We start from the raw sequence: 16,656 nt of genomic DNA on the forward strand, positions 1-16,656 counted from the left end.
TTGTTTTTCCTCTTTCTCATAAAGTAGAATAACCCACTTACTCTTACTTATCTGAGAAATAAGTTTTTATCTTATATGAACCATAACCCTCTTTGTTAGCTGCCTACTCTGTATTTCCAAGCCTGTTTTACTTTCCTGTTATTTATTTTTAGTGTGTACTAGGTACACCAAGGGGTTTCATTGTGGTATTTCAGATGTACATATATTATGTTTTGCTCAGAATAACCTTCTCCACTTCATTCTCTTCCATTCCTCTCCAATCCTCTATTGATTAATAGCTTTTGCTGAGGTTCTGTTGTCTTCAAACAAAGTTGTACTATATTTCAAAAGTATTCCCCCTCCTGATATTTTGAATTCAGATGTAGATCAAGCCACCCATCTAAAGAAAACAAGAGAGCTAGGTACCACCAACAGTATTATTTCCTTATTAACACTGACTATACACTTCCACAAAGCTGACAATGTAACAATTTATGAAGAAAAAGATCCAAATGACAGGAGGTGGGAGGGAGTACTTGAGTAAACCCCAAAGACAGCCTATGGGTCATAGAACCAAGGTCCTTATAGGAATAAGACAATCTACCTTCATCTACTACTTCATCTGTAAAATGGGTAAGCTGTGTTCAACTGTAAAAATTAAGTATCAAAATTTAAACCACTAGCCAAGTGCCAGTGGCTCAGGCCTGTAATCCTAGCTACTCAGGAGGCTGAGATCTGAGGATTGTGGTTCAAAGCCAGCCAGGGAAGTAAACTCCATGAGACACATATTTCCAATTAATCACAGAGAAATTTGGAAGTGGAGCTGTGGCTCAAGTAGTAGAGCAAAATAAACTCAGAAGCAGTGCCCAAGCCTTCATCTCAAGTCCCAGGACCAACCAGGGCCAAAAAAAATTATTTTCAACCACTAATTAGCTACATAAAGATTTAAGACATATACAGTCTGATAAGCATAGTTAAGCTTTCATGTCCATGAGAAATGGTTTTGTAGCTTGTGGTGGGGAAAACATTTTTCCAAAGATAGTAAGCACATTAAAAATTTATTCAGTTTGTCTTTCTACATATTTTCTTAAGAACTTAAAATGTCATGTGCAGTTTTCACTTCATATAAACAAATATTTAATTTCTACATCCAGGTATTTTTAAATTATGATTCTAAATTTTTTCGTAGTGCCGTAACACCAGTAAGCCCATACATTCCCAGTTGACATTGTTCAGTTTCCATGAAGAGAAATGTTTGCCTCTTTTGACTTTTAATAGGCTTTATATGAAAACATTCTAAAATCTGATCCAACTAACTTTAAAGCTACAGGGCAACTGATTCTCTATGAGATAAGCTTACATGGGAATAAAATTTTGGTATCAGTAGTACTAAGAAGCAGCACTGAGGAAATTGTAGGTTTTATTCTTATTTTAATATATTACATTGCCATACAGGCTAGAAACCTTATTATGTTAACATTGCATATAAGAACACAATAATGGCTCTAAAAATTAAGATAATAACTGTATACTGTTTTAACCACTAACTTTGTAGCAATTTGTATAGCAGTGAAAAGAAGCCAATGCTTAAGATTTTCAAGAGTTAGAAACTAAAACCCTGAAGCCAAACAAGCACCTCAAATCACTGGTTTTTCCTAGAATCCCATGAATTACAACTTAAATAACAGATAGGCTTCTAGCTCAATGGTGGTGGCCTTCATTGCAGAACAATAAGAATGAACTTGCTAGGGCTGGGAATATGGCCTAGTGGCAAGAGCGCTTGTCTCGTATACACGAAGCCCTGGGTTCAATTCCCCAGCACCCCATATATAGAAAATGGCCGGAAGTGGTGCTGTGGCTCAAGTGGCAGAGTGCAAGCCTTGAGCACAAAGAAACCAGGGACAGTGTTCAGGCCCTGAGTCCAAGGTCCAGGACTGGCAAAAAAAAAAAAAAAAAAAGAATTAACTTGCTATATATACTTAGTTTTCCTCCCTGCTCCAATCCAGCCAGATCAACATATTCAAAAATTTAGCATTGCTTGGTTTTAGAAATTTGGGATATTACATTACAACTATTCCAAAATTTAGTCATGGCCAATGGTAATTAAGAAATTGTAGATTCAAGGATATTAACAGGCCTACATTTCATCGAGGGAAACTTAAAGGAGAGAGATGTCATATACATACACATCAAGTGATCTCTTCTGTCTCCTCAATGCACAATCTAGGCAGAGCTGAAGGAGAACAGGACAAGTCACTCTTATGACAGATTCACTTTTCCTATGTATAATCCTGATACAGCCTGAGTCAAAGGAGACCCCATGTGAACAACAGCTGTGATACGTCATTCTCTACCCCCACTATGTGCATTTGAGAAACACATCTTCATCACCAACTGTGAGGCGTGGGAAATGGAGTAGCCTACTTTGGTTTGAGGTGACTAAGGTCTTAGGCAATAATACCTAAACATGGTCATTCTAGCTTTTCAAAATTCGACATTAAAATGTTGGTCCCAACTATCCATAAAATATTCTTTGTCTCTCTGTGCACTTATATCCTGCCATGTCCTCTAAAGATATTCCAACTTGGAGAATATCTAGTTCCCCAAACTCCCGGTAAATCACAATTCCCACATGTCTAACCAGGATATTGTGCCATTGGAAATAATACCAACGGCGTCAACTTGTACACGTTGCCTGGGCTTAGTCTGTGCTCGATCCAGAATCAGCATATTTTAAAAGGCTCTTGAAAAAGGTCAGAATGAAAGAATAAACATAGCAGATGTTATCTTTCAAAGGCATTCTGAACTCTGAATACAAAGTTGTATGATTAAGAACAAACAACATCATTGCTTATAATAGCTGCACACTTTCATAAATTACCAAGTACAAACTCAGGAAGCTAAACACATTTATTGAAATATTTTAGTTTTATGGGATTTTTGTTTGGAATAAATTGCATTGTTTTCAAAATTGTTCTTTCCAGACAGATAATGATGGTATAAATAATAGCTATTTTCTACTCAGCATACATAATCCTACTTTTTTCAAAATAACAATAGACCAATGATGAATGAGATAAGCCAAAATGGTACTGTTTAGGGCCAGGTGCTGCTGGCTCATGCCTGTAATCCTAGCTACTCAGGAGGCTGGATCTGAGGATCATGGTTCAAAGCCAGCCTGAGTAGGAAAGTCCTTGAGAGTCTTATCTCGAATTAATTAGAAAAAAAGCCAATAGTGGAGCTGTGGATCAAGTGGTAGAGTGCTAGACTTGAGCAAAAAAGCTCAAGGACAATACCCAGGCTCTGAGTTCAAGCCCTAAGAAAGGCATCACCAAAAAAAAAGTACATTTAAAACAAACTCTTAAACCCACCCACTACACACATAAGGTGATACAAATAAAACTAATTATGGAATCCTACTCCAATACTTTGTCATACTATAATTTTGTAGCCATCAATGTTAGATGAAATATATTAGGAAGTACTTAGAACACAATGTTGTGATTACAGAAATTGGCTCTTAGTCCTAATTGTTATTGGCTTAATATAGTCAATAATCATCATAAACTCCATTGTGTACTATTGGGAGACCTGAAATACAGAGATGAACTACGTAGAATACAGAGGTGAATAAGATTCAACCATACTACAAATGAAGCTTTGTTATATTATTTAAACACTTGTGGACCTCTGGTAGCTCATACCTGTAATCCTAGCTACTCTTAGACTGAGATCTTGGGCTGGGAATATGGCCTAGTGGCAAGAGTGCTTGACTTGTATACATGAAGCCCTGGGTTCGATTCCCCAGCACCACATATGTAGAAAACGGCCAGAAGTGGCACTGTGGCTCAAGTGGCAGAGTGCTAGCCTTGAGCAAAAAGAAGCCAGGGACAGTGCTCAGTCCCTAAGTCCAAGGCCCAGGACTGGCAAAAAAAGAAAAGACTGAAATCTGAGGGCCACAGTTTGAAGCCAACCCAAGCAGGAAAGTCCATGAGACTCTTATCTCCAATTAATCACCAAAAAGATGGAAATGGAACTGTGGCTCAAGTGGTAGAGGTCTAGCTTTGAACAAAAATGCACACAGAGGGCTGGGAATGTGGCTTAGTAGTAGAGTGCTTGCCTTGCATGCATAAAGTCCTGGGTTGATTCCTCAGTACCAAATGAATGAAAAACCTGGAGGAGGCACTGTGGCTCAAGTGGTAAAGTGCTAGCCTTGAGAAAAAGAAGCCAGGGACAGTGCTCGGGCCCTGAGTGCAAGCCCCAGGACTGGGGGGGGGGGGGGGCAGGGGAAGCTCAGAGACAGCACCCAGACCCTGAAAAAGCCAGTAGTGTAGCTGTGAATCAAGTGGTAGAGTGCTAGACTTGAGTTCAAGTTCTAAGACTAGCACACACACACAAAAAAAAATACACACTTTTCAAAATACAAGATTTTGAGGCCCTGAACATACCTCAAATGGTAAATCACTTGCCTAGCAAGTATAAAGCTTTCAGTTCAAATCCCAGGTCAGCAATAACACACACACACACACACACACACACACAAAATAAGAGATTTTCCAGAACTAACAGATCTCACTATAGGTAAGATTTATTGATTTATTATCTTACATTTAAGTTGAAAGACTCATCAAATTATTTTTCCTCTCTATTTCATAGAGATGCTGATGATGAATCCCAAAAGTACATTCCAAAACCCACTTTACTCCTAATTTTTAGTCATTTGATGTATGATAACTATTTAGATGTACAGAAGTATATCTCCATTTGGACATTAGTCCTGAACTTGGAATTATTTTCAATATTCATAGTTACTAAGGCTGACAGAAGTGACTACAGGAGCAGGAAAGATGATTTGGTTCTTGTTGAGCTGCTCCTGATCAGCCTCATCAGTTGCTCTGGCATTAGCCGAAGCAGTTAAAAGATGAGGTCAGCAGTCTCCTGATGTCTTTTCATGATTCCCAGCTGTGCTCAAGGCACTATTTGGTAATAAATGTCCAATTGACATTTTACTGTACAAAATTTAATTGCCTGTTTTCTCTATTGTTAAAAAAAAGGTGGGGAGTCTGGGAAAATAACTGCTCAGTGGTAATCACAATATGTATTTCACTTCTCAATGACTATGCAATTAGTTTATACTTTTTAAACCTTCATGTAGTCTTCAAAAAGAAAAACAGACAATATAAATACTAATAGCAACAATCACTGACTAACAAGCACTTCTAAAACTGTCTTGTCAGAGTATAACAAGGCTGTTCTTCACCAGAAGTTTGTTACTAGTTCTCTCAGGAGGTGCTATAAGAAAAGCCAAACAATAAGAAGCAAGTACTTTAAGCTGAACTGTGACTATAGTTACATGGCAAATTTAGAGACAGGAAACATTCTGACTGATGTTGTTGGGATAATAAACCAAAGCTGCCTAAGTGGTTCAATGCTCATAAACTGAAGCCATCTAAGTGGTCCTATGCTATTTAAACAGATGACTCACACTTCAGGAGAACCCAAATTGAACCCCAACTGAAGGAACACACTCATAGCTCCCCTTATAGATACAGCTGGACAGCTCCACTGAATAATCAGGTTTTTGCCTTGATATTCATTCATAAGTTTGTAACTTGGAGTTTTTAACATATTTATCCTGTTGGGTAATTTATAAATTCTGAATCATTTCCAAATCAATCTACAAAAGCCTACGGAACTCATAGCATCCCTACAACTTTAAGCAATTTTCAATCCCATTTCATTTCCCCTCATAATTGTTCCTATAAAAATACTTTCAGAGGCTACAAATCAAAGAAAGGTTGGACAAATAGGACTGCATCAAACTGCAGAGCTTCTGCACAGCAAAGGACATAGCTCGCAAGATAAACAGAAAGCCCAAAGACTGGGAGAAGATCTTTACCGGACACTCAACAAAGGCCTCATCTCTAAAATATATGCAGAACTAAAAAAATTACCTTCTTCCAAAACAAAACCGCAAAGAACCAATAGCCCCCTCATCAAGTGGGCTAAAGACTTACAAAGAAACTTCCCTGATGAGGAAATGAGAATGGCCAAGAGACATATGAAAAAATGCTCTACATCACTGGCCATAAAGGAAATGCAAATCAAAACAACATTGAGATTCCATCTCACCCTAGCAAGAATGTCATATATCAAGAAAACTAATAATAACAACTGTTGGAGGGGATGTGGCCAAAAGGGAACCCTACTTCATTGTTGGTGGGAATGTAAACTGGTTCAGCCACTCTGGCAAGCAGTATGGAGATTCCTCAGAAGGCTCAATATAGAACTCCCCTATGACCCAGCAGCCCCACTTTTGGGTATCTATCCAAAAGCCCACAAACAAAATCACAGTAATGCCACCAGCACAACAACGTTCATCGCAGCACAATTTGTCATAGCGAGAATCTGGAACCAACCCAGATGCCCCTCCATAGACGAATGGATCAGGAAAATGTGGTACATATACACAATGGAATTTTATGCCTCTATCAGAAAGAATGACATTGTTCCATTTGTAAGGAAATGGAAGGACTTGGAAAATGTTATACTAAGTGAAGTGAGCCAGACCCAAAGAAACATGGACTCTATGGCCTCCCTTATTGGGAATAATTAGTACAGGTTTAGGCAAGCCATAGCAGAGCATCACAAGGCCCAATAGCTATACCCTTATGAACACATAAGATGATGCTAAGTTAAATGAACTCCATGTTATGGAAACAATTGTTATATCACAGTTGTAACTACTTTCAACGTCCTATGTGTATGTGTAGTTTCTATTATTGATGATGTTCTTGTATCACCTTCCTGTGGTTGTACCTACACTATCTCTGTAATCTTATCTGAGTATATTGGAAACCGTGTTTACTGGTATTGGAAGTAGGAAATTCAAAGGGAATACCAAATTTGAGAGACACAGGGTAAAAAAAGAGAAACAACTACAGAAGCAATACTTGCAAAACTGTTTGGTGTAAGTGAACTGAACACCTGGGGGGGGGGAGGGAAAGGGGGGGAGGGAGAGGGGCATGAGGGACAAGGTAACAAACAGTACAAGAAATGTATCCAATGCCTAACGTATGAAACTGTAACCTCTCTGTACATCAGTTTGATAATAAAAATTTGAAAAAAAAATACTTTCAGAGCTCCTGCTGAAGATCCTGTAATGTCTCACTCCCCTAGAATAATATTATTTCGGTGTTCCAGGTATTTGTTCCCTCTATGTTTCAATATAAATGGAACTATAATCTTTCTCACAACCCACTGTCTGAAGGAACAGGGGAAATGGGTTCAGTGGAAAACAACAGGTGTGTGCTATAATATTGATTGTTAAAAGAGGGGTGGGGCCCAAATATTGACACTTCCCAAATTGTTCTACCTTTCCAAATGCAGCACAGACCTACAAAATGTCCAAAGATGAGAAAGGTTGTAATCCGTCTCCTGAGTCATCAAACTCCAATGTTCTGAATTTGAAAAGAAGGTGAAGAAGGACAGTGTAGCCCACAAATCTTGGGGCCCAGGATTCAAATTCTTTAGTCACTCTCTTACATGTTCTGATTGTTTCTAACCTGAAAATCAGATGAAGAATACGTGCTCTGGAGTTAAACAGCTAAGGCTTTGAATTCTGTCTCCAAATATCATACATCAAGAGCTCTCTCTGCCTCCCCAACTTTAGAGGGCTTACTGTGAGGTAAGTTCCTACTTTAATACCTGACTCATAGTAGGCAGCATTTAATGTGAATTGCATCCCCCATATCCCTTGAGAAAAGCCCTAACTTTGCTATGTTTTGTATTTAAGGTACATCCTTCAAGTTGCAGCTCAGAAACCTAGATAGAATGAGACTGGCCATGACAAAGCAACAGTAAAGCATGAACACTAAAGCTAACCATTATTTTAGATGCTTTGATGCTTGTCTCAGATCCTCATTCTCAACTCAAAGCTTTATATCATGTACCCATACTCATGAGATTCACATGACAATTTCCACCTCTTCCTTGCCTAGAGAATCCATACTAAGTGGAGTCAAAATAAAATAGAACCAAGTAGACTCATCAACATGTCATACATACTGGAATATAAATCAGCTATCACTTTTAAACATGTATGTATCTCCATTCCTACCATTGAGTACAAAGAATAATCTACATTGCTTTATTTTTCCAAAGTATTACAGAATATAAAGCTATTAGCTGTAATTTAATGTTAAATATTTTAAATGTTACAAGGTTGATATCAAGTACCAGATAGATAAATGGTCTAACATATATCTTACCTAGAAATATAATCAAACACAAAATAGTACACAACTATTAGATATTACCTGTTAGCATGTTCTTAATTTATCATTTTAAGCCATAAGTCAGGAAGAAATTAAAATTGACTCAACTAAATTACTGTGGTATATTGCAAAACATTTAAAATGCAGCATTTATCAATGTCAATGCTGCTGGAAAAATCAACACAGAAAAAATGCAAAATGTATTAAAGAAAAACTTATTTCTTACATGAAATTTTTTAAGTTTAAGACTAGAAGCTTAAGGGAAGAAACACTATAACAGTAGAAAGACTTTCAAAAGATGTGTACAGATAAACATTGCCATTGTTTTCAGTAGCTCAGAAGGAAATTGTTTTCTCCATTACACACATGGTTTCAAATTAGGAAGGGCAAATTTACAGAAAACATTCCTTGTATTAACACAAGACAGTCTGTTTTCTGGCTGAACAGAGGAATGCACTATTCTGATTTATCTAATATTCAGGTTAATAAAGAGCACTAAAATAATTAAAATGGAAACAATACACTAAAAAGAGGTGAAAGACATTTAATATATGATGATTGTGATCATGAATATCAATTATTTTTGCACCATGGCTATTTGGAATAGTAGTTACTTTTAATAGAAAATGTAGTAAGCCTTTTGTTTTCCTGTATACATTTCAATGCCAAGTTAAAAAAGAAAAGAAACATTTGGCAAAACTACGACAAATGCATTTTCTCTTTCTAAAGAACATGTACTAGAAATTTCTTTTTTTTTCTTATTTATTGTCAAAGTGATGTACAGAGAGGTTACAGTTTCATACGTTAGGCACTGGGCACATTTCTTGTACTGTTTGTTGCCTCCTCCCTCATTCCCCCCTTCCCCCTCCCCCTAGTAATTTCTTATAGGATATTATGGATTGGATATGATATGCTCTCTCCCACCACTACCAACTCATATATTAAGGGTTTGGTCCTCAAAACAAAGTTCATAAGTAAGGCTTACATAGGGGACTGGATCACAAAGGCTCTGACCTAATTAATGGATTCATCCATTGATGGATTCATCATTTGATGTTATTATTGCAAGGTAGTAGAAACTAGGATTTAGTGGCTCATTGGAGGGACTGTACCCTTGAAAGGTTTATTGTGTCCCTGGTCCTCCTCTCACTCCCTCTGCTTTCTGGCCACCATAAGGATAGCCTTTATCCTCTGCTATGGAGTCTGCTTCACTACAGACCCAAAACATAGAGCAAAGGGACCGTGGGCCAGAGCCAAGAAGCCATGAGCCAAAATGAACCTGCCCCCCTTTAAGTCAATTTGCTCAGGTATTTTCTTACAATGAAAAGTGACTGAGATTTCTTAAAGAATTTATTAATTTTACTATACTAAAGTTATCAAACTGTGTCCTACCAGGTTCAAAATATCAGCAAAAAAAAAAAACCTCTTGATCTCAAAGATAGAGAATGTAATAGTGCACCTGCTTCTTTCTCCCTGAGAGAGAATAAAGGCCTACAAGAACAAACAACTCTACCTACTGAAGACCCACCAGGTCACTGGTAAATAATTATTTGCTCAGGGATAATATCAATCAAGATGTTTTATACTTGAATGGTAACCCTGTGTACAACTACTCAAAGATAATAAAAACATAATATTTTTTAAAAAATGGCTCATCACAATAAATATAAACAATCCTCTAGGCATCAAGAATGTTTGAATTAAATTTGAAGTTATAAAAACAATAAAGCCACATTTTATCAAATAAAACAGGAACCTCAATAGTTTGTCACAGATATGCATACATATACAGGTGAGAAGGATAATCTTAATTGCCAATTCAACTAGCAAGTCCTAGAAGATTATTAAAGCACTCCTCTGGATGTTTCTGTGATGGCATTTCCAGAAACTATTAGATCACAAAGTCTCTGACCTAATAGATGGATTAATTTGTTCATAGATTCACAGTATGAGGGCATTATTCAGATGTGATGAAAGGTAGAATCTGGGGCCTCGTTGGAGGAAATAGTTCACTGGGAGTACACCTTCTAGGACTATGCCCTGGTCCCTTCTCGCATTCCCTTTTTCTCTGCTTCCTTTCAGACATGATGTAAATATTTCATCTTCACCATGCCCCTCTGCCATGATGTACTGACACTTCTGAAACCATGAGTCAAAATGAATTGTTCTCTCTTAAGTTGTTATCTTGGGTGTTTTATCAGAGTAATAAAAAAAAGTGACATATACACTTCTGAATGCATGGAGTATTTTGAAAGGATATATAAGTCAACATCTATGAGGGTGGACTCTAAGATGGAGTATGGAGTAGTTAACAGTCCTCACAGTCCTTTGCAAAATTTAGTTTTTTTTAATCATGTATAGACTTTTCAATTAAATCAAACTTAATAATATACTTAATTTCATTTTTATTTTAAAGATCATTTACTAAATATCTATTTGTTATAACTATATAGGGAAAAGTTTATACTCTGCTGTCTCCCTTCCTTTTAGTCACAAAAAGAAACTTGAAAGGAGGCACCCATTATTCAGCAATGAGCCTTCTGAGTATATTATACAATGCAATATTAAAAGTGGCAACCTTAGGGCTGGGGATATGGCCTAGTGGCAAGAGCGCTTGCCTTGTATACAGGAAGCCCTGGGTTCAATTCCTCAGCACCACATATATAGCAAATGGCCAGAAGTGGCGCGGTGGCTCAAGTGGCAGAGTGCTAGCCTTGAGCAAAAAGAAGCCAGAGACAGTGCTCAGGCCCTGAGTCTAAGCCCCAGGACTGGCAAAAAAAAAAAAAAAGTGGCAACCTTAGTTGCAAGAATTTCTATATTCTTATAGTTGTATTTTTTTAGTGGTGGTGGTGGTCGTGGAGCTTGAAATCAGGGCCTGGGCACTGTCCCTGAGCTCTTTTCTTTTGTTGGTGGTGGTGGTGGTTGTGGGGCCTGAACTCAGGGCCTGGGCACTGTCCCTGAGCCTCTTTGTGCCCAAGGCTAGCACGCTACTACTTGAACCACATAATCACTTCTGGTGTTTAATTGGAGATAAGAGTCTCACAGGGACTTTTCTGTTCAGGCTTCCTTTGAACAGAGATCCTAAGATCTCAGCTTCCTGAGTAGCTAGGATTACAGGCCTGAGATACCAGTGCCTGGCATCATTACTTGTATTTTTACAGCACATATAACTCTGCCGTTTTTATCATCATATACTTTAAACCATCTTAGAGTGTCTATTGTCACACAAACACACAGGTGTATCAATATCTTAAAATCCAAAATGTCTATTTCCTAATTTCAGTGACTTTTTTAATGTTTCAAGGCAATATGCTTTCTGACTTGTGGTTTTAAAAAGTCACCAGACACCAATGGCTCACACCTGTAACCCTAGCTACTCAGGAGAATGAGATCTGGGGATCACAGTTCAAAGCCAGCCCTGACAGTAAAGTCTGTGAGACTCTTATCTCATTACGAAAGGGCCAGAAGTAGAGCTGTGGTTCAAATGGTAGTACATGAGCTGTGAGCACAAAAGCTCATGGACAGTATTCAGGCACTGAGGTCAAGCCCCAGGACCAGCACACATACACATATAAAAAGTGGTCACATCTTTTTTTTTTCTTAATTTATTTATTTATTGTCAAAGTGCTGTATGTACAGAGGGGTTACAATTTCATACATAAGGCAGTATGTACATTTCTTACCCAACTTGTTACCTCCTCCCTCATTTGCCCCCACCTGTCCCCTCCCCATTTCCTTCCCCCCCCCCCATGAGTTGTACAGTTTACAGCATTACAGCATATAGTTTTGTAAGTATTGCTGTTGCATTGGTTTGTCTTTTATCCAAAAAGTGGTCACATCTACTATCCAAATTCACGCCCAAAATACAATCCTCCTTTGCAATCAAAAGACCACACACACACACACACACACACACACACACACACACACACACACACACACACACACCAGAAACAAGTTATTTGAAATTATTATTCACTTTTTAAATCAGAATTCTCTCCAATGGTTTTAAATGTCCAAGTGCCCATGTTGGGGAACAGCCTAGATCACATATGTGAAACTGAGAACTATGGGTGCAAACACTGGTGCCCTTAGCTGGGAAAAGAGACCTGCACTATGCAGTGGTTACACACTTTCAACCTAAGCAAGTATCCCAAGTGTACTGGCACACCCGGTAACTCATTAAGCTGAACAGGTAGTTCCAAATCCATCTTTCACTGTCTTCATTGGTGTATTTGTGTACTGATGTATCCACATAGGTGTGTGTATTCATACTGACTGGTGTACCAGCTCTCGTTTCATATGTAAGTAAGTACACGCCTATCCACAAGCATTTGGGCTAAGAAGTCCTTTTCTACAGCCTCTGCCAGAGCTCACCCCCAAAGAACCTCACCCCAAAGTCAGCCAAAAGATGAAATCTCAGCGGACACAAGCTCTCCACTGGAAGGAAGGTTTATGAAAGGTTTACCAATTCCTTGCCAGATGGAGGAAAAGAAATCCTGAGGGGATGTGGGTGGGGGCGGGAAGTGGTTTCCCTGTATGTGGTTGTAACCGCACAGGCTATGGGTGAACCTTGGGGATTGGTTGCCTTCCGGCAGTGCGTTTTGCAATGGCAAAACTCTGAGCTATTTCGTCGCTTTAAAAAAAAAAAAAAAAAAACAGTGCCTTAGGGTCGGCTGAAAAACCTCTGCCTGCCTACCGGAAAGTTCAAGCGTCTTGGGATTTCCGGACCATTTGTGTCTGGAGGGAATTTTTTTTTTCACTCCAGTGTAAGCTGTGCCTCTACTCTTCGTGGAAGGCTAGCCTTCCCCGGAGAGCAGAGAGGGGTGCAGAGCCATCCCTTGGGTCTGCATTTATCCTGAGTCTTCCCTTCTTCCATCAATGGGTTAGTGAGCCTTGCAGGGAAAATGAGGGGAAGCATCCGTCAAAATGCAAAGACGCAAAGCGGAACTTTTCCCTCCACTGTTGGGGAGATGGAGGGACCACCCTCCATCACCCAGGGCTGAGTCTGGGGACCTCTGCACTAGGAAGGAGGTGGGAGAAAAACAATGCACAACCTGCCGGTGTACCTCTTGGTACATCCTGCCTCCCCGGGGGTCCCCGGCCCACCCGCACCCGCACCCGCACCCACACCCAGGCAGGCTGTGGGGCGCTGCGCCTCCGCTTACCTTGATGATGCTACTGCGCCGGGGGGTCGCTTTCGCAGCCTCCAGGAGGCCGGCCTCGCTGTCGGCCGGGGCGCCGGCAGCGCCCGGCAGCGCGACCCCACTGCGACGGTCCCTCATCCGGCCGCCGGAGACCCCCGCTGCGGCGTCCCCGGCATCGGGGCCCACTCGGGGGTCGTCTTCGCCCCCAGCCGAGTCGGGCGGGGCAGGACCCTCCCTGCCGGCCGCGCCCTCGGCCATGGCCAGGCGCGTTTCGGACTCCCGGCGGGGAGGCGGCACGCCCGGCCGCGGAGTCCGGCCGCTGAGCACCGGTGCGCTCGGGCACCGGGAGGCAGCCCCGCCAGACTTTGTTTCAGCGCTCGGCAGCGGCAGCGGCAACCGCAACTTTCTGGAGAGGAGACATCGCTGGGGCTGAGACTCCCTAGGGCTCGGGTCCGAAGGTCAGCAGTCGGGCGGGGAGGCGATGTGCGCGGGAGGCTGCTGCGGGAAAGGCGAAAGGGAGCGCGAGGTACTCGAAATGGGAAGCCGACGCCCGCTCTGCACCAGACAAAAGGCACCGGGCGCCGAGCCAGGCGGCCTCGGGAGCCGGGACGCGCGCGCGGCCACAGAGGAGCCGGAGCCGGAGCCCGCCGGCGGGCGCACTCGCCACCTGCCCGCCGCCTGACCGCGGCGCAGCGGCCCCAGGAAGTGGTCCGTGGCGGCAGCTGCGGCGGAGGCCTCCACTCCGCTCTGTTGTGACAGGGAGGGAAGACTTGTTTTGACAGCCCGTGGGGATTGGCAGGCGTGCGGGCCTCTTAGGAGGCTCGGCTCGCAGAGCGGGGGTCGGCCTGGCCAATCCTCACTGCGGAGGGGTGTGCCCGAGCGCCAAGAATGGAATGCGCTCCGTCGCTGAGAGCTGGCCCTCGGTGGCTCGAGTACTCCAGGGAGAGAGAAAGAGTACCTAGGTGTGTTTTAGTAAGTTGTGGTGTGCCAAACCGTCTTGAAGATGCGACAAATGCAGGGGGCGGAGATCGAGGAAACCTTCGTCCCCAAAACAATGCAATCGGGACGCAAAGAGGGCATCAGGTATTATGTCAAGGCATCTATGGTGACAAGAGTTAAGTTTGACACAGTCTGGGTCTGACTGCTGGCCCTCATGCCAATCCTGAGAGGTCAAGTCCAGGCAAAGATAAAACTGGTTTCTAGGCATCCTGGAGTTCCACAGCACATTTCAGGTTCTAGGAAAAGATTCTAATGCTGACTCTGCAATGTGAATAAACGATGGTGAAGAAAAGGAGTGAAGTAAAAAGGGGTGAGGGTAAAAGGAAACTCAACCGAATAAATCCCTCTGGAAGTGGCTCTTTACAAATTACATGGAAGTCAGATAAATAGAAGGTGAATTATAAGGTTCCTACCATACATCATTCCTGTTTGACAAAAAGTTCGGCCTCTTTCCTTAAGATAATTTTATATGAATATATTTTGTTCAGTTCCAACAAGCTAGTGATGGAGAGATGTAGTTTTGAATGATTCACTAAGTCATTGTAATTAATTTTGTTAATGCTTAAATGAAAACAATGGTTCTAAGGCTCTGTGATAGAAGCCTTGCCAATTTAAAGGTTTTTTGGCATTAAATATATATTAAACCTCAATTGCAGCATTGAATTGTAGTTTAATTATTACCAATCTAATAATTTAAGATTTCACTTCCTCCTAAGTCTGGTAAAGAGCACAAGAAATTCTTCAAAACTTTTGCCCCAGAAGGTTGTTGGAACTTCAGTATTTCTGAGCTGGGCACTTAGGGATCATTGAGGGCAGCCCTTCTAGTTAGCAGAGGGAATAGAGGACCAGGGAGCCCTGTCTACTAGTTACTTAGTGCAGTAGCTAAATATAGAAATTGTCACCCAACTCCTACAAGTGTCTTCACTATTTTATCTGGCTCCTCTGGAACTGCAACAAGCCAGAATTGGAAAAGGTTCTTGGAAGGTTTCAGATTTGACATTTACCAAATTCTAGGGTAGAGTGAGAAGGCTTGGAACTACCTTTTCGTTAAACAACATGCAGCCCAGATTCACTGTGATCTTGTTTTTAGAACCAATACCACCCTCTAGTGAGAAAATGTGAACTACATCCTGAACAGCAAATGTTTCCCCACTCAGTGGTGTACAGGACAAGTTTCCTTTGCAACCAGTGTGTTTTGACAACAGATTAGTGAAAGGAACCACAGCATTTCCAAATTTAACCCCACCACAAAAGCCATTCATTTCTATTAGTTGAAGGAATTGCCATCTGTTACAGAGGAAATATTTTAACTGTCCTCACAAATATAACCTACATCCGGCTGCCCCCCCCCCTTTGGTAAAAAAGTCAAAGTTGATTAAGTCAGAAGCTAAAACCATATTCCTGCCCTCCATTTAGTCTTCCTTTATGGATTATTTTTATCCATAATTTTTGTCCCTTTTCTTAGACCAAATCACACTGGAAATCACTGGCACTGAAAATGTGGAATTTGGGAGTGCACAAGGGTGGGAGAGGTGGCAGACAAACCAAAGAATAGACAATTTGAATGTCACCACCTCAGAGAAGCTTTGACAAAAAAAAATCTCAAGTTTCCACATGAGCTGTCACTCATATTATTCTGCTTTTTTCTTTCCTTAGAGGATTTTTATCATTGTGAATAAACTGCTCTGTCCATGGAAATGTTTGCTTATATCATCTATCCTACTGACCCCCTATTTCTGTCTCACTAAAATATAGAGTTTAATTTCCATATGCAAAAATATCTTGACATTTATCCACTGGTTTATCTCCAGCTACCAAAACCATGCTAGGCACAGAGTAGGTGCTCCATAAACATTTGTGGAATGAGGACTGAGCTCCAGTGGCTGAATCCTATCCAGCACCTGTAATCCTATCTACTTGAGAGGCAAAGAGCAGAAAGATCATAATTGGAGGCCAATCTGGACAAAAATATTCAAGATACCTTATCTAGAAAATAATAAGAAAAATTAGGCACTGAAGGTGTGGCTCAAGTGGCAGAGTGTCAGCCTAGCAAGCATGAAGCTCTGAGTTCAAAGCCCAGTACTGACAAAATAAATAAATAAATAAATTGTAATGGGGTCCGAGGGAGGGGTATCCCCCATCCCTCCAAGAGTCCACCACTCAGAGACAGTCTCAAGTAAAAAGATGGATTTATTGGGGAAGCAAAAAGTATACTGACCAGCCAGGGTAACAGCCCAGACTCGGGAGCTGGGACG

At 41.1% G+C, this 16,656-nt stretch overlaps 1 protein-coding gene and 1 long non-coding RNA gene across 2 annotated transcripts in view; both read right to left on the reverse strand.

Annotated features, from left to right (window-relative positions):
* Positions 1 to 14,151, reverse strand: part of Plcl1 (phospholipase C like 1 (inactive)) — a 312,974-nt gene extending 298,823 nt beyond the window's left edge. The window contains exon 1 of the mRNA XM_048345027.1: positions 13,424 to 14,151. Within this exon, the coding sequence (XP_048200984.1) occupies positions 13,424 to 13,660 (237 nt within the window). The 5' untranslated portion in view covers positions 13,661 to 14,151. The remainder of the gene's footprint in view (positions 1 to 13,423) is intronic.
* Positions 10,232 to 11,184, reverse strand: LOC125350430. The gene is made up of 2 exons (XR_007210743.1): positions 11,052 to 11,184; positions 10,232 to 10,833 (listed from the first exon to the last, which is right to left on the reverse strand). It is a non-coding gene; the product is annotated as an uncharacterized LOC125350430 (long non-coding RNA).
* Positions 14,152 to 16,656: the final 2,505 nt, after the last annotated feature.

The sequence above is a fragment of the Perognathus longimembris genome, chromosome 4 (assembly GCF_023159225.1).
Source record: "Perognathus longimembris pacificus isolate PPM17 chromosome 4, ASM2315922v1, whole genome shotgun sequence".
In the NCBI taxonomy this organism is placed as follows: Eukaryota; Metazoa; Chordata; class Mammalia; order Rodentia; family Heteromyidae; genus Perognathus; species Perognathus longimembris.